The sequence below is a fragment of the Centroberyx affinis genome, unplaced genomic scaffold, assembly GCF_046629955.1.
Source record: "Centroberyx affinis isolate AG114_WGS23_722 - 3 ecotype Tasmania unplaced genomic scaffold, CSIRO-AGI_Caff_v1 ptg001619l_1, whole genome shotgun sequence".
Lineage (NCBI taxonomy): Eukaryota > Metazoa > Chordata > Actinopteri > Beryciformes > Berycidae > Centroberyx > Centroberyx affinis.
This window is the reverse complement of record NW_027280059.1, coordinates 226,931-253,639: the sequence shown is the minus strand read 5'-3', so window position 1 is coordinate 253,639 and position 26,709 is coordinate 226,931. Positions and strand designations below refer to the sequence as shown.

The following is a 26,709-nucleotide window of genomic DNA, read 5'->3' as shown; positions in this document are numbered from 1 at the left end:
GTGAGTGAAAACTCGGTCATTACCCGCAGCTTTAGTCAACTTTTTTTTTTTACCGAAACACTTCAACACATCTGCAGACGCTGCTCTTGGGAAATCCACTCCGAGGAATACAGCTTTTCTTCTCCGTTGCCATTTTCACGCAGGGAGGAGCGAGCGGTTTCTTTTTCTTCAAATGGGAATATGCGCGCGTGAGACTTTGACTAACTTTTCCCCGCAGTGATTGTTGGACCTTTTCACTTGAAACATGCCGGAGCGAATAAGCATTTCGGACTTTGTGGTGCTGACTAACGAGGATTTGGCTTCGCCGGGGACGTCCAGTTTTCAGTCCAAAATGAGCGACTGTCGGAACACGGTTTCAGCGGTGGAGGAGGTGAGAGGAGGAGGAGGCGGTGGGGCTGCAGTTTACCTGTCCACAAAGCCCAGGCTAAAGAAAGCTCTCTGCACTGTCACCTGCTCTTACTCAGATGACTGATGTGAGAGGGTCTTTTCCAGTACAGTGCTGTCTAAAGATGAAACGTGTCATAAATTAGATTTGTTCAACACTCTCACTGCTGTCTGAGATAAACACTGAGACTTTGCCCTTGTGTGTGTGTGTGTGTGTGTGTGTGTGTGTGTGGGGGGGGGGGGGGGGGGGGGGGGGGGGGGGGGTAGCTGCTCTGGGTGCTCTTGTGCTCGAAACTCCTGTTCCAACATGAGATTCAGATGTGGAACTGGAGTTTGACAGTTCACGAGTCTCTGTTAAACCACTTTGCTAAAATATGAACTGCACGAACAGGTACGTGACAATAACTTATAGGAGTGCTTTCCAAATGGTGTTCCAGGGACCCCCGCGGGTCCTGTGGGGGGCTGCAGGGGGTCCCAGCAAAATGTTTAGTTGAATTTCACTGCCACTGCATTCAGTAGAAGTTGGCAAGAGGGAGAATTGTAGAAAAGTTTTCCTACTATTCTGGTTAGAGGTTTGACATGAAAAAGTTTGGAAGTCCCTGCCTTATAAAGCAAGGTCTATGTCTGTCTGGGAGAACTGTGGCAACAATAACAAAATGATGAGTACACTAGTGTCTCCAGGAAAGGTCAGAGGTTAGATTTGGGTCAGATGCACCTTTATACTGATTTAGTGCAGCCTGGCTTGTTCCAGCAGAACAGTAATGGTTACATGAGGTAATGCAGTATGCAGAGCGGTTACTTGGCCTTGCTTCCATCCCATAGGAATCAGACTGACACAGGACACACACACACAAAACACACACACACCACACATGCCACACTTACAGCAGGCATGCCAGAAGTGTGCCTCATTGACAGAATAGGGTATTTTGTGTGTGTGTGTGTGTGCATGTACACACACGTGTGTCTGTGCTTGCATGCATGTCTGTGAAGGCCAGTTTGTGCGTTTGTCTGTTTGAACTGGTACTTTGGCTCAAGGCCTGTTTGAGGTCTTTCTGTGTGTGTATGTGTGTGCATTTGTGTTTGTTTGAAATCTGTTCTCCTTGGCCTGTGGTCCCAAAGCTCCTCGGGCAAAGAAGGAAACAGAGAGGGAGGCTGCCATGAACTCCGCCATAATACAAATAATCAAAGTGCGCACAACTAGACCCTTCCTTGTCTGTCTTCCTTGTGACAAAACATAATGATTCACTGTTGTGCTGTAGCCCAAGATGTATTTCTGTTTTCAATCAGAGCTCACATCAGTTTGAATCACCATGTTCTTGCAAATGAGCTACACATTGACAATAGAAGAGGTTTGTTCTGAAATGAGATACCCGTCATTTGCAGAAAGAATTATGCCTTCTCTTACACAATGGTTGACGGCATCAAATCATATGATTAGGGGATAGTAGGGAGCTGCAGTCTATGGTTGAAAAAAAGATGACATCTTTACAAACTGGATCCTCTACACTCACCGAGCACTTTATTAGAAACACCTGTACACCTGCTTATTAATGCAATTATCCATTCAGCCAATCATGTGGCAGCAGTGCAATGCATAAGATCATGCAGATACAGGTCAGCAGCTTTAGGTAATGTTCACATCAAACATCAGAATGGGGGAAAAAATGTGATCTCAGTGAGTTTGACCGTGGCGTGGTTGTTGGTGCCAGACGGGCTGCTTTGAGTATTTCTGAAACTGCTGATCTCCTGGGATTTTCACGCACAACAGTCTCTAGAGTTTACACAGAACGGTGCGAAAAACAAAAAAACATCCAGTGAGCGGCGGTTCTGCGGACGGAAACGCCTTGTTGATGAGAGAGGTCAGAGGAGAATGGCCAGACTGGTTGGAGCTGACAGAAAGGCTTCAGTAACTCAGATAACCTCTTTACAACTGTGGTGAGCAGAAAAGCATCTCAGTACGCACAACACGTCGAACCTTGAGATGGCTGGCACTTTGGTAGCAGGTTGACATTGAGCTGAAAGCTGATACCTACCCAGTATTAATATGGTGTTCCTAATAAAGTGCTCGGTGAGTGTATATTTTACAGATACTAACTGATGAAATTCTTTCCCCTCCAAATGTGGAAACATTCAAATATAACGGCTTTGAGAGATGAAAGGTTTACATTAGGACTTTCCTGGCTAGAAACTGTGATTTCCTAGCAGATAGTAATTTATGTGACAGAGAGAGGAGATGGAGATCGAGGAGTCCGGGGTTTATAAAGAGAACAATTCCAGACAGCTGTCTGATGTATTTATGTTTGTCTAATGTCATTATTTATGGCCATGATGACACACTGGAAAATACATAGCTGGAATAGCTGTTCTGGGGAGGGACGCGCTGGAATCCTACACATGTGCACACAGACAGACAGACAGACACACACACACACACACACACACACACACACACAGATGTAATGCAACAGTCCCTTTATAGATGCGTAGGTATTATATGTTTGGTTTGCTCAGCAGGGACAGGCTGGATCAACTGTTAGGTTAATGTGTTGGCATGTGTGTGGTTTATGGCGGCAGACAGGGAGACGGAGACGAGCGCTCTGGCCTCGCACACCACACACACACACACACACACAGTGCTGCTTGTTAGTTATTACTGCTGATAAGACTGCTTAGAGACAAGGATAGAGGGGGAGAGAGGGAGGGGGACAGAGAGAGAAGAAATGGTTTCGTTTCCTCTGTAGCCATTTGGGAAAAATGTTTCTACCTTAAGTTTACCAGTCAGTATTTTAAAAACACATGATTTGATTCTTGTCTAATGTCTTTATAAGCAAAGTCCTTAAGACAACTCATTATTTTAATAAACCTATAATAGCTTTATGTTGTTTCCAGCAGTAAGAATAGGTTTCAAATTTTCCAAATGGTGGATATCTAATTTTGGGAATGAAACTCTTTGTTGGTTTTCCTGCCGCTGAGGGTGTCGTCATGCCCAGTTAATGTGGTAAATAAGGATCAGATATCAGTTTGAGATTAAATATCAAGCTCTGCTGCCAGCAGGCGCTTTCTCTGGAAAAACTCCCTCGGGTATACACACACACACACACACACACACATACACACATGCATACTCACACGCAAACACATACACACACCCTGACAGCAGGTGCACACAACCTTGCATATGGGCACAATAAGGCCAGAGTGGTGAGATGAGAGCGGGACGTGGCCTGGGTTTGTGTAACAATAAGAGCAGCAGGGAGGAACACATTGTGTCTCAACAGCAACACTGATGGGTGGAACTGCTTGCCCTGTCCAAAAGGGGTGTGTGTGTGTGTGTGTGTGTGTGTGTGTATATTTATGTGTTCGTTTGACAGTTTGTCTGTCTGTTTCGACTGATGGGTGGTTTGTCTGTCTGTGCGCACATGTGCCCAAAATTTATTTCACAAAGTCCAACAACCACAACTTGTCTCCTCGACCTGTACCAGCTTGTTTCCACTGTGTTTATCCTCTGTCTGCCAACCAACTTACCAAACAGTGGAAACTACATGGGCAGCAACTCCCATCTCCAGTCTCCACTAAATCACTTTCCCATACATTGTCTAGAGTGCAGAGTCACAGGACGCCTTTTAATTAGTGAACTAACACTTTGGGAGTGGACTGGCCTGGGAAGGACTGGGGTGTGTAAACACCACCAACTAGCAAGGCAGAGTCTCTGTTAAGTCTAGATTACTGGCCCATTAAAGCTATTTCTGGTGGCATGTAGGAGGAGTGCCATATGTCTAGCTGGTGAAACAAGTGGCTTGTGTAAAGAGAATCAAGCAGGTTATAGTTTCAAAAGTTGTTGGGTTGGGATGCTCCAACAAGCACCCTGCATGTGTGCTCTATTTATGTGAAATGAGTTTTACCACTGTTAGTTATGTTTCCAGTCTGGTTTCAGGGTGAGAAAGTGTAGCTGATGAAACCTGAAAAGCGACAGTCAGACAGACAGGCGAAGTGACATCATCTGGGCTTTTACATGACAGTGCAAGACAGACTAGAGAAGACTGTCTAGCTGGCGAGTGCTGAGTCACCTGTTCAACTTAATCACACAGCGTGAGAAAATTCGGTGGAACTGTCCACGCGCAACCACACACACACACACATACACACACATACACACACACACACACACACACACACACATACATATACTGTGAGAAAAGTAAACTGTAAACACAAGTCAAACATAAGCATTATTGAATAGTAATAGTAATGCTTACTTGTGTGAGAGACTATAATTAATCTGCACATAGAGGACATGGAAGTTTTGGGGGGAGGCAGTTTGAATTCAAACACCTTTATTAAATCTGGATTTGAATTTCACATACCAACGTGTGTCTTGTTATTGTATTTCAGTCTCTGGAGATGGACCAGACAACTCTACAGAGGATGAAGAAGATGATCAAAGCTATACACACTTCTGGACTCAGTAAGTGTCCATGCATCACATACACACACACACACACACACACACATTGTATAACTACACCACAACATCCTCTGACTTATACCTCTTGACTGGCATTACAGTACTTACAGGCAGGTCGGTACAAAATATGTTTTAATATTATAAACACACTGCATGATGAAGGATGTGTCTATCCCTAGAAATGAAATGCGTCAGCTCAGCTGCTGGTTTCTAAACAACTTTCCACCGCTAGAACGGCTGGTGAGCTGTTCAGTGCATGGGGGGGGGAGCGTCAGCACAAATCATCCTGCAAGTCCACTTTAGATGACATCATCACGCTAGTGTGGGCAGTGTTGTTTATGAGTGAGGCCCCTTGTTATGCGCCCAGGATGCGTGGGATGAAGGGTAATTGTGTTTACAACCATACGGTGTATGGTATGGTTTCCTGGTGTATGTGTGTGTGTTTACGTGGCTAAATGTGTGGCAGTGTAGAGTGTGTATATAGTTTCATGGAGTGTGTGTGTGTGTGTGTGACCTGTGTGTCTCCTGTAAGTGCCTTCCACCAGTGAAGGAATCATGACCCACAATGAAGCATCCAGTGTTTACCTGCCAGAACCACAGGTCAACGAGTGCATGTGGAGTGAGTGTGTATGTGTGTGTGTGTGTGTGTGTGTGTGTGTGTGTGTGTGTGTCATGTGAGGTCTATGTCACCATCACTTGCCATCATCCCCAAGAAGCAAGCATGCATTAGATGTGACTGTTCACCTCAAAAATGTGCGGGGGAAAGAGAAGCATTGCAGAACATATCCTGAAGTTGTTTTTCTCTTGCTAGCTCACAACCCTGTTTCCCATTTGAAGGCCTCAACTCATAGCTTTGGAGAAAACCTGAGTCAGAGAGCCAGCTGCCCAGAATTAGGCAACCAGAGACGTGTGGGTCACTAGTGCTGTAGTAGCTGCAGAGTAGTACCCCATGATTATTCTCCATTTCTCCATGAATCTATGTTCCCTCGCTCTCCTTCCTTGCCTGTTTCTTCCTCTCTTTCTAAGTAGAATCATATGGGTTAGTTGCAGTAATGCGAGGACCGGAGCCCCCCCCCCCCCCGCTCATTGTGTTGTTGAACCCCTTAATCAGTCCCGATGTTTTTCATGTGGAACTACAGTCTGACTCACCACACGTACAGACACAGTCCTGCACTGCTGTACGCCCACTCCTCCCCCACACTGGCCTGGTGGCCCATTTCTCTGTCAGCCACACACACACACACACATATATATATATGCACGCAAAAACACATGCATGGTTAGATATTCTCTTCTTTCACTCTCTATTCCCACTAACCCCTAAGTGCCGCTTTTCTGTCAGGCTCTGCCAAGATGCTGCGGCCTTTGTGTGTGTGTGTGTGTGTGTGTTCGTTCTGGCAGAGCGAAAGAGTTGAGTTCCTCTGGTGGTATCTAGTAGTTAAAGGTCAGCCATAAGATCCTCCTCTGAGCTCCTCTGTGACTCAGCTGTTTGTTGTTTGATAGATTGATGTTTGTTGTTGTAATAATACTTTATTTATAACGAACATCAGAAACACAACCAAAACAGTTCTTTGTTGCATCAGTTGGTCCTTCCCCCACTCTCTCTCTTTCTCTTTCTCTGTCTCTCTCTCCCCTACTCTTCCTCTCCTCCTTCCTCCAGTATTTCCACATTCTTTCCCTAAATTTGCTGTTTTTCTGTCATACCCCATTCCCTTTTACTGCTTTTTGGCCATTCAGTACATTTGTGTCAGCCTGTCTCCCAGCTACAGTCAGTGTACCTTAGCCTTGTATTTGTCTTGAAGTCCAAACCAGACCAGAGCAGACGAACCAACTGCTCTCATCTTGCTTATTTCTGTTTAGTCTACTATGGGTACTTCTACAGATGGGTTTTGTCCAGTCCATATGCTCCTTTACTGGCTACTTCAATTCTTAATCCGCAGTTACCAACAAATGTGTCTGTCTTTCCCTTTATTTGGGGATTTGCCAAAGTCAACTAAGGCATTTCTGTACTAGAGGGGTCATTAAAGATTTGCCTTTTTCCATTTAGGCAGTGTAAATACCAATGTGTTGTGTAAATGGAATATCCCCTGTAAATAGTGTAGACCTGTGCATTGTGAAAGGAGACTTTTGGTTGTAAGTGTTGATCAAATTGCCCATGTGCGTTGCCTCAGAATGGTGGCATGCATGACCTTAAGTCTGACTAATCAGTGTGAGTTCAACAGACTGGGAGCCCACTAAGGTCATGACCCTGGGGAAAGTGACCTTAAAGGTCTAGAGAAACATCAGTCTCTCTAACTTAGCCTGTCTCCCAAGCCGGGGTCAGTGGGAAACTAGTCCTGATTGTCCTGACAATTCATGCTTGGCTTGTTAAAACACTCTCACTGCAACTAGACCTGTCAGCCTGCCTTTTTCTTGTTTTGTGTTCATGTAACTTGCGTCTGATTCTCTGTTTACAGCCTGTGTGTGTACTTACTCTGTGTGTATGTGTGTTGTTTTTCAGCCCATGTGGAGAACAAGGAGCAGTACATTGAGGTGTTGGAGAACCTGGGGAATAGCCACCTGACCCAGGACAACAACGAAGTCTCCACAGGCTTCCTGAACCTGGCTGTGTTCACCAGAGAGGTCACAGCACTCTTCAAAAATCTGGTAAGAGGAGGAGAGTTAGAGGAAAAGGAGCTGGGAGGGGGGGCAGGAAACGGGAGGAGGGGAACAGCTCATTTCCTCAAATGAGCTGTCTTTACCGGAGAGTTCAAACCACACTCTGCAAAACCTAGTGAGGAGATAGGGAGGAGGGAAGGAAAATGAAGACAGAGAGGAACAAAAGAGGAAGGAGAAGTTGGCCTCTTGCATCGCTCCCAAACCCCAGGATGATGGATTGATCTGAAAGTTCCGAGAGGGAAGAAGTGAATCAGCTAGATTTATTTTCAGTCTATTATATGTGTGTCCATTAGCCCTACCAGACATAATAGATGTGATGTGCAGGGTTAGGAAAGATCTCATGTTCCTATGCCAACTTTCCTTCTCTATTAACCCACATTCTGTACTGTTGTCCAGCTTAGATGTGAGTGTTGAGCGGTTCAAACATTATTCACTCTACACACACTATCCTGGCTAAGGTGTGATTTAACCATGCTATGAGATCATAAAACTCCCTCTGTATGTGTGTGTGTGTGTGTAAGTGTGTGTGACAGAAGAGATGAATTATGAATTTGAGTGCCACAGGTGAAAGGTCAAAGGGCATTGGGTGGCAAGGGAACCCTAAGTCTGGGTCGATATGATGGTGCCTGTGTGTGTGTGTGTGTGTGTGTGTGTGTGTGTTGGGAGGGGGCTTTCAACAGCTGCATGCTAGCGCCTCTTGATTCTCCAGAATCTGGGGCAGTCTGGAACCCTCCCACTGATAGTTTCCATAGCGATGATAATTCATCCCAGACCTCCATGTGTGAGTGGAGACACACACACACAGTCACACACTCTTACTCCCTCCCCCCAGCTGTCAATCAAGGCCTCACAGGGGAGAGAGCAGGCCTTACAGATGTGAGGAGGAACTGGGTCCAGAAGACTAACAGAGGATGATTTAAGGACTCGCACTGCAAACTCAACCTGAACGCTTTCCTTTGCGCTATGTGTGTGTGTAACTGTGTGCATGTGTCCCTGTCTCTATATGTGTGTGTGTGTGTGTATGCGTATGTGTCGAGGGGTCTGGGAATAGGTATTTCCCTGTGTTGCCTCGACTCAGCTTTTGGAGGCCAATCAAAACAGCCAGACCAATTTCTAGGTCTCTGAGTCAATCTATCAAGGTGAACTCAGCGGTCAGCTCAAGGAAGTGGTTGTATAATATTTATCACAAGACTCGCTTGTATGCCAAAGGTAATTCCACTAGGAGTCATGGAAAAAAAACAGTGTAGTTTACAGACAGAGTTCAGAAATTTGGACAATGGCCAACTAAAAGATGTGGACAGGACACAATGGATAATGTATGTTACCATTTAGCAGGCATCGGTAGCGATGTCATAAATTTCACCATTGGGGAATTAGTGGGTAGGTAATTATGCATTACTGTAAAGCACAGCTGTTTTTTTTGTTGTTGTCGTTCAGTAGGTCACTCTGCCTTAGCCTTGCCCATGAGCCGGTTGATCGCCATCACCTAACACATCCTCCCCACCTGCCGCTTAACTGAAAAAACTCTTTCTACCATTAAGTTGTGCACACTGATAAGAGTGGGGGAGGAGTGTCAAGGTGCTTTGGTTCTCTGGTGGTAGAGATTGTGGTTGTTTGTGTGGGTGTATGCATGTGTGTGTATTTTTTGGTATGTTTCAGTCTGTGTCCATGTCTCTGTGAGTGCTTAACTACATTTCGCTAAAGCAGAGGTCAGGAGGAGGACACTGCCACGTTTTCAGCATCACTGCATGACTCATTATGTACCCAGATTCACCACTGACTCAATTCATCTGATTGCCATCTCAAATTAACCTCAACTTCCAGTTTGCAGAACACAAACACTTCATAAAACATGATTGTTTCATGCTCCCATTTGGATCCAAACATCTTAATGGTGCAGATTATTGTCCAGTGTTTTCTTTTCATGACTCACCGGTTCAAACAAGACTGAATCACCATGTTTTTAGTGTTATCCACACTCATTCCCAGAAATTCTACTCCATGGGGAGATAAGGAAAATGTGTAAACAACTGCATGATGTACCTAACTTTCTTCAATCTGTTTCAGGTGCAAAACCTCAACAACATCATGGCCTTCCCTTTAGAAAATGTCCTGAAGACTGAGCTCCGAGACAGCAGACTAGTGAGTCTAGATTTTATTACATACTGTACTTATTACATGCTAATAAAACTAATCAGAGATGGGACAATCTGCTTATCTCATGATACAAGTCGATACGCGATATGGGGTTCATGATTCAATACAACCACGATACGATGTAATAAATAAAAGTTAAATGACAATAAAGCCTGACTCTGCAGAATTATGTTTATTTCTGAGCCACAAATCTTTCTAGCAATGGCACTGGCTTGCTAGAATGTAAACAACAATTTAAAAAGTGTAAATAATATATTTTCAGTGGAGAGCTTGTGAAATTGTGATGGTAATTTTTCTGTATTATCACATTTTTGTATTGCGATATACTAAATTTAGATATATCATCCCGTCCCTGTAACTAATATAATATACCCAAACTGCTGTTAGACTATTACTGTTGGTTAAGCTGAGCATACACAACAAGACCGTGACTTGTTTCAGACACGGCTCCTGTAGTGTGAGTTTGGAAACCTTGTGTTTTAGGACAGACAGACTACACCTGCCTTAAGTAGATAATGCCGTCTGTCTGTCTGTGTTGTAGACAGAGCTGAGTGTGCTAAGATATGGGATAAGGTGTTGCTGTTGATGCAGATTAATGAGTAAGACCAAGCTAGGTTACTATGCTGATCAGGTCTGTCGTTACAAATTGTTTGACCTTTTGATTTGTCAGGCCGACAGACGAGTGACTAATAACAGGCTAATGCTTCTGTAAGCTCCTGTCGCTGCCCTCTCTTTGTAACAGCTGATTTGACAGTTGAACATTGCTTCACTGTAACTAGGTAGGAAGTTAAAGTGCTACCGAATTCCTGTTCAGCCAGAAAGGAGACTTCATAGCATATTGTGATGAATCATACCTTTGTGCATTAACTGCCTGGTGTCAACCCAGACATCAGACCAATACCCAAGGCAATAAAATACTTTACCTGACTGTCCATGGACTCATATTAACCAGAATTGTAATTTACTCAACATGTAAATGCCACTATCCATCTGTAGGAAGATATGACTTTACTGTAGTGAACTGCTCACTTTTGTGTAAAAGCAAGCAAAATAAGCAAAATAACAGCAAAAAATTGCAGTATAAAAAAAGTCAAGCTGATATTTTTCATTATGAATGTGCACCCTACTTATTTGCTATGGAAGTTTTTTTTTTTTACAAATTCCTTGCTGGAGGGTCATGTTAAGTGAACAATCATTATGTCCAGAGTTTAAATTACATGCAGTTGTGGTTCAGTCTTTATAAGAATTCACTGACGGGGATCCTTCTCTTCTCTTCTCTTCTCTTCTCTTCTCTTCTCTTCTCTTCTCTTCTCTTCTCATGCTCCCTTTCTGTGTCATTTCCTCTTCAGGAGCTCAAGAAACAGATGGAGAAGAGTTGGAAGGAGTATGACATAAAAATGTAAGTGGTAAACTTTACTGTTATATTTATGAGGATATACAACCTCCCGTTCCTAAGGCTGCATAGTGCTTGATTATAGTGCAGCTCTTGATCTGCAAGCCTCATTGCTTTCTTGAGAGAAGAGAAACTTAAGCCTGAGACAGATGTGATTGCCCAAGCAGAATCACGCAACACATTTATGGTTCTTGCTAGTCTTTTTTTTCTGGGTCACAGAAGTTGGTATAAAAGCAGAGGTTAATGGGATAATAGTTCATTCCCCTTGGCCATTCTCTGTTACATGTCTACGAAATAAAACTGAGGCACTTGCACTTTGCAGCCCTCATTTGATCTCATTTCGGCAGTGGTTTTAAGTGCTTTATAATGTTGTAAGGGGATTTCAACTCTCCTTTATTGTCTTCTATCCAACTTCCTCCCCTTTCTGTATGTGAGGAAAGTGAATGGGTTAGTGGAATAAAAAGCAACCAGAGGGAGGGGAGCTACCTTTTATGAAGTTGCATAGAGGGAAGACGAGGTGCAGCACTCTCAGTGAAAAAACTTATAAGCTTTAATAGTTAATCACATTAAAATAAAGGAGTTGGCTTTCTTCCTTCCAGAGTTGATCAGACAAATGGTCCAAGAATTGCACAGTACGCTGTTGTGCAAGGGTGTAACGAAAACGTCTTTCTTTCTTTGTTTCTTTGTTTGTTTGTTTCTTTCCTCCGACAGAGGGAAGCTGGAGAAGGAGCGGAGGGAGAAGAGCAGGCAGCTGGGGCTGATCAGGATGGAGGGATCAGACGGGGGAGAGGACATGGAGAGGGAGAGACGGGCCTTCCAGCTGCAGATGTGTGAGGTGGGGGATTACTGCCAGGCAAAATACCCTACCCAGGCACCTTTCAAATACCTGAGGTGGACTTGATTTAGTTCTCAAGTGTGGGTGGTCTTGCGTTGTGAATTCCATATTCCATCCATGCTCAACTGGATGGCCAGGTTTGTTCCCTTGCATCCCTCCATTAATTCCTATAAAGGGTTGCAGTAAGTCAAGTATGATTCTGCTTGGCTAGGTATTGTAGAGCTGCAGACTGGGCCATATACAGTAGGAGGTACAGTTCAAAGGCTGATGACACTAGTCTATATCCATGACCCACAACTAAAAGCCAAGTGAGTGAAATCCCTGTGAAATTCATTGGCAATGCTGCTACACACAGGCAATGATGGTGTATAAACTCAGTTGAGTTCCAGTCCACATGTAGCTACAGTTTACGAACCCTGAGAAAAGTAGTCTAATACTGACTGAGACCAGCTGTTGAGAGGAAGAGGAGGAAAAATGGAATTTCCACTTGTTGCAAGTCACTCCACCCCTCTGTCTGCCTCTCTCTCTCTCTCTCTCTCTCTCTCTCTGTCTTTCTCTCTTTCACCCCTGCACACATACTAACTCTCTCTCTCCCTCTCTCTCGCACACACACATATACACATACACACAAATGCACACATACACACAAACGCACACCAATATACACCGAACAGAAACACCTCGCTCACCCTCAGACAGACAGATGGATTCAGACTTGGGTTTTATGGAGCAAGGACAATGTAGTCATTCCTTCCACAGAGCAAAAAAAAAAAAGCCCCATAGCTTGCTCCCAAAGCTTTTTCCTACCTTTTTAAACATGCATTAAGCCCTCAGGCAGGATGGAAATGGGTCAGAATAAAGCCTGAACTATGCCTCTCTTTGTTATTCTACGTTTCAGCCATCTTTTCAGTATAAATAATTACTTTTTCCTGTTACAGTCTACAAGGATCACTGACTGGTTGGAGTGGTGAAATTCGGCACATGACCTTTGAAACAATATGGCGCAGTGTCCCAGATTCTAGCCACGCAGTTAAAAATCATGTTCAAAACAGGATATTGGAGATGCTGTGTGTAGTCTAGGATGAGTCTTAAATTATGGGCACTGCAAAATGGTAGCTTTGTTCCTCATTTTCATTTTCAGGCTTGCGTGTGGATGCATCTGACCGTACGCTGGAGTGTAGCCAGGTCTGGAGCTGCTTTAACTGTGTGTGTGTGTTTATGCTTCTAGTATCTTCTGAAGATCCAGGAGCTGAAGGTGCGTCAGGGCCCAGACCTTCTCCAGAGCCTCATCAAGTACTTCCAGGCCCAGCTCAGGTCAGTCTCAGCAAACATCTCCTTTTATGTTTTTTTCTCGCCCGACAGATGTCCATATTGTCATTTTGTTCTAGGTGTGAAAGAACAGTTTATTTTCTCTTACAAGATAAAAGGCTAATATGGGATTTTGACGTAACGTAACCACAACACATCTGAATGTGCTATCGAAGCCAAAAAAAGGGGGGAATAGAGGAGGTAAATCCAGCCTTCTGAAAATAAACCCCTGTCTCTCCTGGTCTAAAAAGCATATGGATTTGATTCTACCTCAGGATTTTTGTGAGGGATTTTGCACAAAAGTTGAGGTTGTTTGGTCATGTCTTACTTTTGCGAGCTATTATTACTGTTGTTAACCATTTACCCATTTTAATCACACTGTGTTTTATGTGGTGTCAGAGCTGCTTATACAGCCTCGGCATATGATGTTTTGGTTGGTGTTGAACTGGAATGTTTTGACTGAAGCACTACCATGACTCAGCATTTGTTGTTTTTCTGGGCTCAGTTTCTTCCAGGACGGGCTGAAAGCTGCAGAGAATCTCACTCCCTTTGTAGAGAAGCTGGCTGCGTCTGTCCACACGGTAAACACACACAGGAGCTACGCTGTTGGTCTGTCTGTCTACCTGTATAACATGCAGTCAGTGTTTATAGGGGTGCATTTTCAGGAATCTTACGTCTGCAACCTACATCATGATATCCATCTTTGTTATGAATTCAGTACAGTATTTGTCATGACGAGAGGTCAAAGGTTCGGTTCTGCTCCAGCTGCTGTCGGCCTGTTTTGCATTTAATTGTGTGACTGACTCAGAGTGACGTTATCACAAAACACACACACACACACACACACACATGCACGTACATATCGATGCTATCATTCCCCCCAACACGGACAAAGTTTTCTCCATTTGTCATCCCTGATTCAGTCACAATAACAGATAAAAACTGTGGCCATGAAGGCACTTACTGTAAAGCTCTCGCTGTAAATCACATGGAGTTTTAGTATCTCAGACAACAGTTAAGTTATAGCGCTATTTCACTGCTGCAACTGCCAAAACCTCAGCCTCTCTCCCCCTCTGGAACTTTCCCAACTGAACCCACAGGCACAGACTGTTATTGGAGGCTATTCCCAGAAATGCCTCCCCTATTTCCAAAAGATGAAACTGAAAGCATCCCTCATTTTAATTCTTTCCCCAATGCACACCTATTTCTCCAACCACTCTGACTGGCCTCCAGTCCGCACACAACTAGCCCTCTGCCTGGTTCTGGATTCAGCTCTGGAAACAGGCACTTGACTGGGGATGCAAGGGAACGTTAGAGGTTTTTCTGGTTCGGCAGAACAGATACTCGCCCAGACATGCCAGGCCTCAGCTTTAAGAAGGAAATTTAGAAGAGATACAAATAAAGGCGTGTGGTATGGTTTCCAGTAAAAAGGCAGAAATATTCCAGATAAATTTACTTCTGTAGCAAGCAAGACTGGTCACACAAGATTGCTGCTTTAATACGGAAAGCATAGCCCCACAGGACTACACACCCCTTTCTCAGCTCTGTTCTGCATTATTTAGGCCGTTATGCAAAGCTCTGATGTATTTGCTGTTCCACACCCAGAGCTAAGGGCCACATCAGTAAAACATTTCATATGATCTAATAAACATTCTGCTCTGCTCAAAACATGCTGTACTTCCAGAATTTTGTTATTAGCTGACCTCTCTGGTGTGTGTGTGTGTTGTAGGTGCGTCTAGACCAGGATGAGGAGGTGAGACAACTCACTCAGTTGAGGGATTCTCTCAGACTGCTCCTACAAGTGGAGGGGAAAGAGGTACGCTTACCCATAATGCATCAACACTAGTCTTGTGTATACAACTTAAGTACCTTGAGTTAGTATACCGTACATTTTCTGGTACTGTCAAAATCCAAACCAAATGTGTACAGCTCAGCATAGTCAGAAAGACTGGCCTTACAATGTTTGAGTGAAGTCCTAATCTGTTTGTATCCCAGGAGTACCTGAACAGAAAGAACTCTGGTAACGGCTACAGCATCCATCAGCCCCAGGGCAACAAGAAGTACGGGACAGAGAAATCTGGCTTCCTGCTCAAGAAGAGTGATGGGTATGGAGACATGCATGAATTCCTTTTCTTTAATTTCCAAAACAACGTTTTATATAGAAAATTTGGCTAATGTAAGATTACTGTTTACATTTCAAACATTTGCTCTCTGAATACTTAAACAATTCTTATAAAAGCAATATTTCTGGTCATTGATTGGCTGAGTCATGTTCAAAGCCGTTGTAAAATACACATAGTATTAGTATTGGAAATTCATGAAACAAAACATAAGAGTGCTGGCTAGTCTGCAGCATGCAACATGTATTTCAACATCATATTTTGAATTGAGTGCAGCCCACGATAAGTGCTGTTCTCTTATATGGAGTAAACAGCACCAAACTCCATAAAAAATTCATCACTGAGCTACAGCCAAAGTAAAGTGTATGAAAAATGAATTTAATTGTGCCCATTTTATTTTATAGAAATCTGATCTATTCTAGACAGTCCTATAATTTGAATATGAAATAATATGAAATACAAAAGTACTGCATCCAAAAGTATCTTGATACAAATTACATCTTTTTTTTAAATCCAGCCAAATGCAAATTAAAAAAAGACACAAAAGTAATTACATATGTACTTCAAATACATTTAATTAAAATATTGCCCATCTCAGGATGGCTGCGATGGAGTCATTTACCATGGAGGCTGAAATCATGGCCAGAAATGTCGCCTCTGGAATCACATGGCCCCTCCGTCCTGCCTGAACCTCCTCTCCTGCATCTCCCTCTCAGCCTTCCCTCTTGTCTCAACATACCAAAAAAGAATTCGGCTGATGAATGGATGGAAATAGAGTGAAGGACATGATGCGTGTGTGTGTACTCGGTATTTATGCTCAAGACTGAGCACCAGCAATAGGATCGAGGTCGCGTCGATGTTTCTTGGATTATTTGTGAAGTACTGCGTATGGATATTGAAGCAAATTGCCTCTCAGAGCTGGGTGGGGAATAACTGGGAAAGGCATGGAGAGAGAAGGGGGAACTCAAACTTTATCTAGCCCAGCTGGTCTTCATTATTGTGTGGTGAAGATTCAAGCAGGGGCCCCTCCTCTGGAACTTATTGGCAGACTGGCTAACTGAGCGGATCCAGCTTTTGCGTCATGCACACAGACACACACACACACACACACACACACCACAGAGCTAGATTACAGTGCGATAAGGAGAGGGGATGTGGTTCAGTAGGACGAATGGGAGGCAGGAGAAGAGTAAATTTCCCCCAGGTCACTGACACAAAACAGAGCATGTTCTCAGCCATTTTACCTGATTCAATCAAGATAATAAAAACAGGACTGGGGCCGTGTGAATAGGAATAAGCTGGGCCATCATAGTGTGTAGGTCACCATCACTCAGGCCAAGGGCATATGGTAACACTTAATGTACTGCGCAGGAACAATCCAGGTCAATATTGTAATATCAACAGCATGAAATGAATAAAAAATGTTTTTTTTCTCATATTGTACCCTTCTTCTTTGTTGGTGTATCCTTCTGCAGGATCAGGAAGGTGTGGCAGAAGAGGAAGTGTGGAGTCAAATATGGCTGCCTGACCATTTCTCACAGCACGGTGAGGGCTAATAAGTGGCACTGAGTGACTTCTGTCCAAATTCATGCATAGCAAACCAATTATGTAATAAATACTGACTTCTGTGTGTGTGTGTGTGTGTGTTTCTTCAGATCAACCGACCGCCAGCCAAGTTGAACCTCCTGACCTGTCAGGTGCGGCCCAACCCCGAGGAGAGGAGGACCTTTGACCTGGTCACTCGTAGGTTCCCACTTAACCCTTGACCTCAGGGCCCCTTAGCTTTTACCCTCAGCATTATCTCAACCATTAAAGACTGTCAGGAGTCATTTGCAACGCAGCTGTGCGGATGCTCGCCTATTTCTTCTTTTGGTCCCCACATTACTCCAAATTGTGATCAGACACATTTTGCTTTGGGATGAACTTAATAGATTCCTTTTGTGATTTATCTACATTGCTCTGATGTGAAACAGATGTGATTCTATGGCTCTCACTTGTTTTACGCTACGTCAAGCCATGCACCTTCTTCCTACCACCACTCCTATTGACTTGCATCCCCCTTTCACACTGTCTGCCATTGCATAATGTATTTTTACACAATCCATTGGCACTGACTAACCACCCTTCCTCTTTCTCCCGCTTCCCTTGTAGACAATCGGACGTACCATTTCCAGGCAGAGGACGAGCAGGAATGTATGATGTAAGTACTGGAAAACCTCTCTTCAACTGCCACAGGCTCTAGGCTAACTTTGTTTACCTCCTCATCTCTTCATCATTGTTACTGTGTAAGCAAGTCGTTACATGTCATGCACATTTGTTTGGGATTATATGGAAACCAGAGAGAGATGCGGTCGTGTAATATTCATGCAGAAAGAAAAAAGACAAAGATGACATTGAGAAAGAAGAGAGGTGTATTCAGAGAGAGACTGGTTTTATTTTCTGTGCAGCAAGAGAGTGTGAAGATAAGGAGTTGCATTTCTAAAGAGAGTTAGCAGCATTGATGGATTAATAAAAAGTTTAAGTTGTATTCAGAAAAAGGAGATGAGTGCATAGTCTGATGATTTATGCAATGGAGAGAATGAAACAAGTAGGGCTGACAATGGACAAAAAGGAAGATAAACTAAAAGATGGAGACAGAAAAAGACACAGCTGTCCTCTAGGAGCCCCCTGGCCCAGCTGGTGCTGGGTGGGACTGTTCTCTCTAGCCACAGAGAGCAAGCAAGGCAACTCTTTGTGTGTGTGTGTGTGGGTGTGTATGTGTGTGCATGGACAGTGTAAGGGGTTTTCTGTCCCCTGCCCTTCCCTGTGTGTGGGCCTCCAGGCAGAGTCTTTGATGTGATGTGCTGTGTGAGTTTAGGGACAGAGGAAGAGACAAGGATGGATGGGAGGGAAAAGACGAGGACTCAGCTGGAGGGGCAGAAAAAAACAGCAGCATCAGAAATGAAGGACAAGAGGTTAAGTGTGAATGTGGGTGGTAGGGCACTCATGAAACTTGGATGTGAAAGTGATGAGGACTGCTGACTAAGCAACTTAGCAGGTGGTTCAAAACACATTGAACACATTGATGACTATTTTTGATCTTTTGGGGAAAAGTAGAAATAATCAATCCTCTGGTTTCCTTTAGTGCCACAACTCCCATCTATGGCCATTTTGCAGTGTCCATTTTCCTTTGTCCAAGTGAGCAAACAATTACTAAATGTGATAACTGTTAAAAAAAATAGGGGGGAAAGCATTAACTGTTTGTGTTTGTCCTGTAGCTGGGTGTCAGTGCTGCAGAACAGTAAGGAGGAGGCCCTGAACACAGCACTGGGTGGAGACCAACTCCACCTCCAGGACAGCGGGCTCCAGGAGCTGTCCCGAGCCATCATCACCGAGCTACGACAAATGCCTGGCAACGAGGCCTGCGCCGACTGCGGAGCCCCAGGTCAGCCAATCAGGCGAAAGATGATAGCCAAATGGGTGTTGTTGATTAGAATTCTAGATTTTATCCAGGAGATTGAATGAAAGGCATGAAAATGTTCTGAACAAATACATTTTCTTTATTGGCGTGACTGTTAAACAGAAACAATATTGCCAAAGCAGCACTCAAAATGTAAAAATTCAAAACCAGCAAAATATCAGTTCAAGCCGTGTTGATTTTGTAGACAATTGTGTGTCTCTGACAGTCTGTTTGTCTGCCTGACTCTTTCTCTCTGTCTACCTCAGATCCGACGTGGCTGTCCACCAACCTGGGCATCCTGACCTGTATAGAGTGTTCTGGGATCCACAGAGAGCTGGGTGTCCATTACTCCAGGATCCAGTCTCTCACTCTGGACCTGCTCAGCACCTCTGAGCTACTGGTACTAAATCCACACACACACACGTACAGTATATTTGTGTATACACACACAGGGTTAGGTGGATTTTGTGTCCGCATGATGGCCTAGTTACAGGCGTTGTGTAAATGTTTTGCCTTTCATCCAAATGTCTTCATGTCATACCTTTCTGTTTATACCTTTATGTATATGTCTCGGTCCAGTTGGCAGTCAGTATTGGCAACACCAGATTCAATGACATCATGGAGGCGGGCCTTCCCAATGACTCTGTCAAGCCACTCCCACAAAGTGACATGTGAGTTCCTGATCTTTCCAGCTACCTGATTGGTCAAAAGGCGCTGACAGCAGGTTTTTTTTTTTCTTCACTAAAATACATTGCTTTAACCATCAGGAATGCCAGGAAGGAGTACATTGTGGCAAAGTACGCCGAGCGTCGGTATGTCCTGCGGAGAGAGGAAGCAGATCCTGGCCGGCTGTACGACGCCGTGAGGAGTCGTGACCTCACTTCCCTTCTGCAGCTGTACGCTGAGGGAGAGGAGCTGGCCAAACCACTCACGCTGCCTGATGGACAGGTAAAGATAATTTGCAGATTAACACACCAGTATTTCTCCCAGAAATGTGCCTTGCTAGGGTGTGACTAGCAATTTGATCTTGTGACACAAACCTTTAAGCTCTAAAATGCCCCTAAATTGCCAGTCTTTTATGCTGAATGACAACTCCTCCAGACAGGGTACCCCACCCAGCTTGTTCAAGCCTACACTAGTGCGCACACACACACACACACACACACACACTTGTGCAGTGTTTCATAAATACACAATACAGTTACAAACTTGTTTTTTGTTACAGTAGGACTGTGGCTGGAATGGGTAAAAACAGAATGAAATCCTTTAGTGGTAAAAAAGGTCATGACGCGTGTGGGAGGTGTGTGGACAGTTACAGTATGTGAAATATGTGTTAATTGTCATCTTGTCTGCATGCTCCATGTGGGACGGTAGTTAAAGGCCTCAGTAGTAGGCAAGACAGCCCTCCCATCTCTTTGGCCTCTAATCCAATCTTTCCCCCTCTTTTTCTCTCCTCATCCTCTCATCTCGTTCTCCCCTCCTCTGCTGTCTCTTAAAGTCTTACACTTCCTCTCTTTAATGCATCTCCTTCTTTTCTTTAATCATATTCTACCCTCTTGTCAGCCGCTTCCTGCTCGGATAGCGTAAGCAGATTGTGTAATACCACTGACTTCGGAGGGTGTGTGTGTGTGTTTGTGTTGGTTGGCTCTGGTTTATTATTTCAGCTTTTAGGTCAGAGCTCATGTCTCTTGAGATCAAGGGAGACAAGTTCATTGAATTACTCATTCATTTCCCTCTCTCTCTCTCTCTCGCTCCTCTCCTTTTGCATTTTACATAAACACAAACAGATAATGCTCAAAGCCTTAGGCCTTGCTTACTTATTTAAGCCTTAAGTTTTAGCCTACATATACGTCTATTTAGACGTATGTTATGTATGTATGTTACCCTGGGGCAGCCAATACAGGCTGCCCCAGGGTAACATACATACATGCCCCAGGGTGCCCCAATAGGACTGTCAATAAACTCATATAGACACTGTATCCTAAAGGCAAAAATGTGTCCTAAAGGCAGAAATGTTCTATACAAATGAAATATCTCTTTAAGGGTGAACAGTTTGGCCTAATATGTACTTTTCATCTTTCTTCCTATATAAGGACATCAGAGAGACAGCTCTCCACCTTGCTGTACGTCTGGAAGAGAAGAGCTCTCTGGCGCTGGTGGATTTCCTCATCCAGAACAGGTCAGACACGGACCAGAAGTCAAGTAGTGTTCATACCTACTTGGTATAAACGGTTTTAAGATCTAGATCTATTATGTTTGACTTGCCTAGGAAGTTGTGGCTTCCCTCTGTTAAAGGAAAAAATTTGACATCATCTGTCTGTCTGTCTGTCTGTCTGTCTGTCTCCCTGTATTTATACACAGCAACTGTCTGGAGAAGAGAACAACAGAAGGAAACACAGCTCTCCACTACAGCGCCCTGCACCACAAGCCCGAGTCTCTCAAACTACTGCTCAAAGGAAAGGCAGCCCTACACACAGGTACTGTCTCTATCACTCACTCCCTTTCTCCTTCTCTGACACACACACACACACACACACACACAGTGCCATCAGTAAATACTAATACTGCTTATTTTATGCTTGTCCTAGTGAACTCGGCAGGAGAGACAGCCCTCGATATTGCCAGGAGGCTGCAGCACATACAGTGTGCCGAGCTGGTGAGACTTCACTTTACCTTACTTCATCTAAGTAAAGTATTAATTCATAAATTCAGGGACCACAAACGTAGTCAGGAGTTCCACAAAAGAATCAAGTTGCAACATTAAAATCCGTACCAGAAAGTAATCTCCAAAAACAAAACAGATCAACTCCCACAGCTGGAAATACTACCTTAAAATAACTCCCTGTGCAGCAAAGCTCAGCTAAGGACTAACTCCCAGTACAAGGAATCCTATCCTCAGCAGCTCCCAGTGTGCATCATTTATAAACTGGTTTTATTTTCTTACCGGCCATCTGCCCTGCTGAATCAGACCTGCCCTGTGTAATATCCTGTTTTATTGTGCATTGGAACCAGCCTTGTTGTGTAGAAATCGAAACATAGTTGCTCGGTATACTGGGCCATCAGGTGCTTTTTTAGCTGCACCCAGCAGCTAGTATACTGTAGGTTGGTCTTTAGGTCCATCCCAAAAAAAACTATAACACTGTGCTGGTTTTCATCAGCTATATCTATTGATCCTGAACTCACATGGACATGAGTAATGGCTTATCAGACTCAGGAGAGTTTCCTATCAATTTGTTAAGCTATTTAAGCTCCTCCCGCTTTCCTTTTTAGCTGTATTGACCCTGAATTCACATTGAGATGTGTTATCATCTATCTATTGATCCCAAACTCGCATTTACATGATTGGCAGACTCAGGAGAGCAATCCCGAAGCCACACTGAGATGTGTGATGGCTTGTCAGATTTGAGAGTTTCCTATTGATTAATGATGCCATTTAAGCCCCTTCCTAATTGGCTTAATTTTGATCATCTGTATCTATTAATCACCAAGTCACATTGAGATATCGTTTATATCTGTTGATTCCAAACTTGCATTGTCATGAGTGACGTCTTGTCAGACTCAGGACAGAGCTTCCCGTTGATTAGGTGTCATTTATGCCCCTGCCCTTTTCCTAATTAGCTGTTTTTTTTGTTGTCTATATCTATTGATCCAAACGTTGCACTGACAAGAGTGACTACAGTCTCTGTGTAACTCTGTAAAGCTCTGACAGCTAAGCAGGAAACATTAAAATATATTTGCTAATCTCTACCTCAAACCCAAGCCGAATATACAGTACACATGACATCAAACCTTGTGTATGCTACCCGCTGCACTGCACTGCATAACAGCAATAGACTATAAGTATGTGTGTGTTATCATATGAGTATTCTGAGTGTGTTTGCTTCTCTGTGTGTGTTTCAGTTGGAGCTGGCCCAGAGTGGGAAGTTCAACTCTCAGATCCATGTGGAGTTCATGTGGGAGACTCAGTCTCAGGAGCTGTATGACAGTGAGGATGAACTGGATGAGAGGGTAAACACACACACGCCCTGCCTATCTTATTACTGACTTTCTTTTTCAGCCAAAGAAAAAAAAGCCTTTAGAAACTTTGGAGCAGCATATTATAGGATCTTCCACTCTGCAATAGCTCCTCTATTCATTTGGAAAAGGCTGTAAGAAACTATAAAATAACCTTGTGCTCCCTCTCCCCTCTTCCAGGTGAGCCCATTGCTCAGAAACCATCGCTCTCCTCTTCCCTCAAGCGGAGGTGGTGGAGCGTCCGCCCGCTGGAGCGTGGCTAACGGGGCCAGTGCCAATATGGCTACCAGGCCCTGTCAGACCTATGAGAACCTAGACTTCCTGTATAGAAATCCCCCGACCAACAGTGCCCCCTCTGGAGGGTCAATGCCACCACCACTGCCAGCTAAATCCATCCAAAGAGGTGAGCTACATAAGATTCTCCTTAATTCATTAGATCCTCCCTTCTCCCTTCTCAACTTTGTTTGGGGGATAATTAACTTTGAAATGGATTTATAGTCAGTTCAAATAACTTTTTTGCATTCAGCTCTTGGCATATCACATTTGGCTTTGCAAATCTTTGAATGCCTCATGAAAAGTATGCTGTCACTCTTGTTCTACATTCTTTAATTCAGTTATTTGACCACTATTTCCCCTCTACAGGTCGCTCAGACCCCCAGATCTCAGTCACCACCCAGGAAGCCAGTCCCATTCCAAGACGCTGCTCCAACCCGGTCCCCCACCCCTCCAATCCTCCGGCACAGGCCAGACACAGCCCTCCCTCACCCAGCATAGAGAACCAGGGCCAGGGGGGAAGACCGCCTAGATCTCCCCACGGACAGGGAGCTCTGCTCAGGGGGCATAGGCAGACCTGGGAGGGCCAAACTGGTGCTAGTTCTGGGTCTCAAAGCAGTATAACGCCAACGTCCTCTCAGAACCACATAGGGCCTGTCAGGTGAGACAGCACTGCTACACTAGCAAAGCACAGCTAGTAAACCACCGTAGTGTTTGATTTGCCTTGTAGTGCCCTCTACTGGAGCTTAATATGACTCACCCTAATCCTCCATGTTAAATTGTATCCGCCTCATAGAGATGATAAAGTACAAAGTCTACAAAGACAGAGTCTAAAAAGTTAATTTCATTTGAGACCCCTCCTTAAATAAATGTCTTATTCTAGGATTAGGCTTTTTTGATCTATTCATAAACCGCTCCATATGACTGAGGACCACCTCTAGTTGGACTAATTTCACATCAATGACTTCTTCGTCCCTTTCCAGTTCAGAGAAGACCACGTCATATCGTCGGACCAGCAGCGGAGGAGGGGGCCAGGGGAAGTGTGGTGTTTTGTCTCCGAGCTGCGTGGGCAGCCAGGAGGAGCTGTACTGCAGCCTGGTGGGGAATGGTCGGAGCCTGAGCCCAGCTCCCGCCCCGGCCCCATCCTCCTCACCTGTCATGGCCCCCGCCCCACGACCACGCAGGAACGCTATGGTACAACCACACACAGAAACCTCTTTTTTATTCTGTTTCAGCTATATTTCCATGTTTTGATACTGAAACAATGACTGTTCCATGTCACAATGCCATAGATTTATTTCTCAATTCAATAAAGTTGTTTTTAGTCTAGTTCTCAAGTCTCAAGAGGTCTACGTTTCTCTCTAATATAAAAAGAGTCTGTGAGATTTCACAGTCAATATAAATCTGCTGGTGGTACACTGAGGAATATATTGCATGTCTCCTCCAGGTTTCTGGCAGCAGGTCCCGTCAGAAACGCGTCAAGGCTTTAGTCGACTGCCGAGCAGTCAGTTCTGAACAGCTGGCCTTTTTCAAAGATGAGATCATTGTGGTCACGGCCACTGATGACCCCCACTGGTGGGTGAGTGCAACTACAATTTCTTTCCATAATCTCACTGTAAACCATTGCCTTGTCAGTTGCTCTTTGAGTAGTAATGTGAAAGATTTTACATGGACTTGTAATGTAAAAGATGTTTGAATTTTAATATGTTCCTTGTGTATTCATATCAGAAATGTTGCATTATCCTTTATCTAACAGGTTGGTCACATAGAGGGAGACACATCCAGGAGTGGTACCTTCCCTGTCAACTATGTACACAAACTGGCAGACTGAAGGGACATGGAGTTATGGACCTACTGTATGATAACATACTAGAGGAACTGAACCAGCATGGGATGCTTACTGGAAACTTGTCCTCATCACGCAGTGGAATGCATCTACAACTATGTACTCAAACTAGAGGATTTGAGCAAATTTGGAATGCTTCTGCATGAGGACACAGGAGCCAAGGGGAACCTGAGGATATAGTGGGCATTTTTTTAGGGCCTTATACCCTTCATCAGTCACTCATCCAGGAAACCAAGAAGGGAACTGATACTGAAGCCTCTCACAGACCCATAAAGCCTCTCATTCCAAGGACAATATTTTCCCCTATTGGTCTATTCTTGTTTCGCTAACTCCAAGGATAACATTTTTCCCCAGTTGTCTGTCTGTGGTATTAAAAGCCATTAACAACTGTTGATAGGGACTATTGACTTTTTGGGGTAGAAACTGTTAAGTCAATTTAATCATTACTGACACATTTGTATGGTTGAGCTGGCTGTACTGATCCTAGATCTGTGCTTAAAGGCAAAGCTTACCTGTTGGGGAGAAAACCCTCTAAGGCGCTTTAAGCTCACGGAGATGAAATCTCCTGAAGAGGCGGCAGAGCCGTAAACGTGTGCCTAGCCTGCTGCTGTATAGGGATGAATACAGAAAAGTTTTTTTTAGTTGAATGGAAACTGAAGTCTAGTCCTTTCAGTCGTAGTGTGTTGAGACTTGGGAGGAGAATACCTGCCCAGTGTCTGTTGCCGCCTGCCCTGGGACTCCCAAACTGGCTTTGTGCCCGCTAATTCTGTCTCCCAACACAGCGCCAGGCCTCTGGGGCAGCCAGGACAGGGATCTGAAACCTTAGCGCAGCCGTCTAACCTGACTCTGGGCACGACTGGCTGGGCCCTGGCAGGACGGAGGGTGGAGGATCCAGTTTCTTCTGGCTCCAGGAGTCTGTCTCTGGAGAATAAGGAATAAGGAGGGTGTGTTAGAAAAGAGACTGTCTTCTGTTCTACCAGGAAATAGCACAACATAGATAGGAGGGCTTGTTCGTAACAGCACCCCACTGTAGTAATTTGTTCATTGAACACAAAGGTACACACTTATTGTAGGCACGTGTGTATCAGACCAGATGTACACAAGCACACTTGCACATATGCACACACTAGCCTTTCTCTCATACTAGTAACAAACACAACCTTAACATATTTCACTGCAATTACTCACATGCTTCACTGTACATACTTATCCAAACACTGCCCACTGTTGTATATATTTGACGTTTTCTCATGTTTTGCATTACAAACAAACAATTTCATCATCGCAGATAGTGTTACTATATTGATGTTAATGTATTTGTGCATGCAGGATTCTGTCTGCTTCATTAGCAGTCTAAATGGTCTTCAGAGAGAGGAGAGAGAGCATGGAATAGACACTCACAGATGTGTAATCTCACAGAAATGATCTTGTTTCACTCAGTGGTGACTCTACACAAACTAAAATCACACACATACTGACAATAATGAGTAAAGGTGTGCATGCAGCAGGTATTCACTTCCTTTTTAATCATTCCTGTGTTTGGCGAGGACTTTGTCTATCTGTCTCACTGATATTGTGTTGTTACTGTGTTAATGAATATGAAAACATCCTGACAGACTTGTTATCAGGTGATTGTGAGGCAGTGGATGACTGCACTATAAGGACAAATTCAACTCTAAGTATAACTGTAAGTAGGAACTCTGGAAATGTAAACACTAGTAAATTAGTTCAATTTAGTATGAGAGTACAATATATTTGTTGACTGTTGTAACATACACATAAAACACATGTCTAATAAAGTACCATACTCTTTT

General features: G+C 44.0%; 1 protein-coding gene across 2 annotated transcripts; it reads left to right on the top strand.

Moving 5' to 3' along the window:
* On the top strand, positions 1–26,709 carry asap3 (ArfGAP with SH3 domain, ankyrin repeat and PH domain 3). Of its 2 annotated transcripts, XM_071528100.1 has the most exons (27): positions 1–370; positions 4,780–4,852; positions 7,353–7,498; positions 9,578–9,652; positions 11,017–11,066; positions 11,772–11,895; positions 13,124–13,209; positions 13,709–13,784; positions 14,933–15,019; positions 15,199–15,308; positions 16,799–16,868; positions 16,979–17,066; positions 17,475–17,523; positions 18,581–18,747; positions 19,029–19,162; positions 19,342–19,433; positions 19,530–19,710; positions 20,856–20,941; positions 21,124–21,239; positions 21,351–21,418; positions 22,663–22,770; positions 22,957–23,179; positions 23,419–23,600; positions 23,691–23,710; positions 24,033–24,243; positions 24,497–24,628; positions 24,806–26,709. In XM_071528100.1, exons 1-27 carry the CDS (start codon positions 245–247, stop codon positions 24,878–24,880), a joined length of 2,955 nt encoding a protein of 984 aa, XP_071384201.1. In that variant the 5' UTR covers positions 1–244; the 3' UTR covers positions 24,881–26,709. The 2 variants fall into 2 exon arrangements, with proteins under 2 accessions (XP_071384201.1, XP_071384202.1); XM_071528101.1 differs by having other exon boundaries at positions 23,419–23,710.

Excerpts from the sequence above, each read along its gene's own strand:
- asap3 (XM_071528101.1), top strand. The coding sequence starts at position 245 with ATGCCGGAGCGAATAAGCATTTCGGACTTTGTGGTGCTGACTAACGAG. Across the intron at positions 9,653-11,016 it reads AGCTCCGAGACAGCAGACTA|GAGCTCAAGAAACAGATGGA; the intron begins GTGAGTCTAGAT and ends TTTCCTCTTCAG. Across the intron at positions 24,629-24,805 it reads CTGATGACCCCCACTGGTGG|GTTGGTCACATAGAGGGAGA; the intron begins GTGAGTGCAACT and ends TTTATCTAACAG.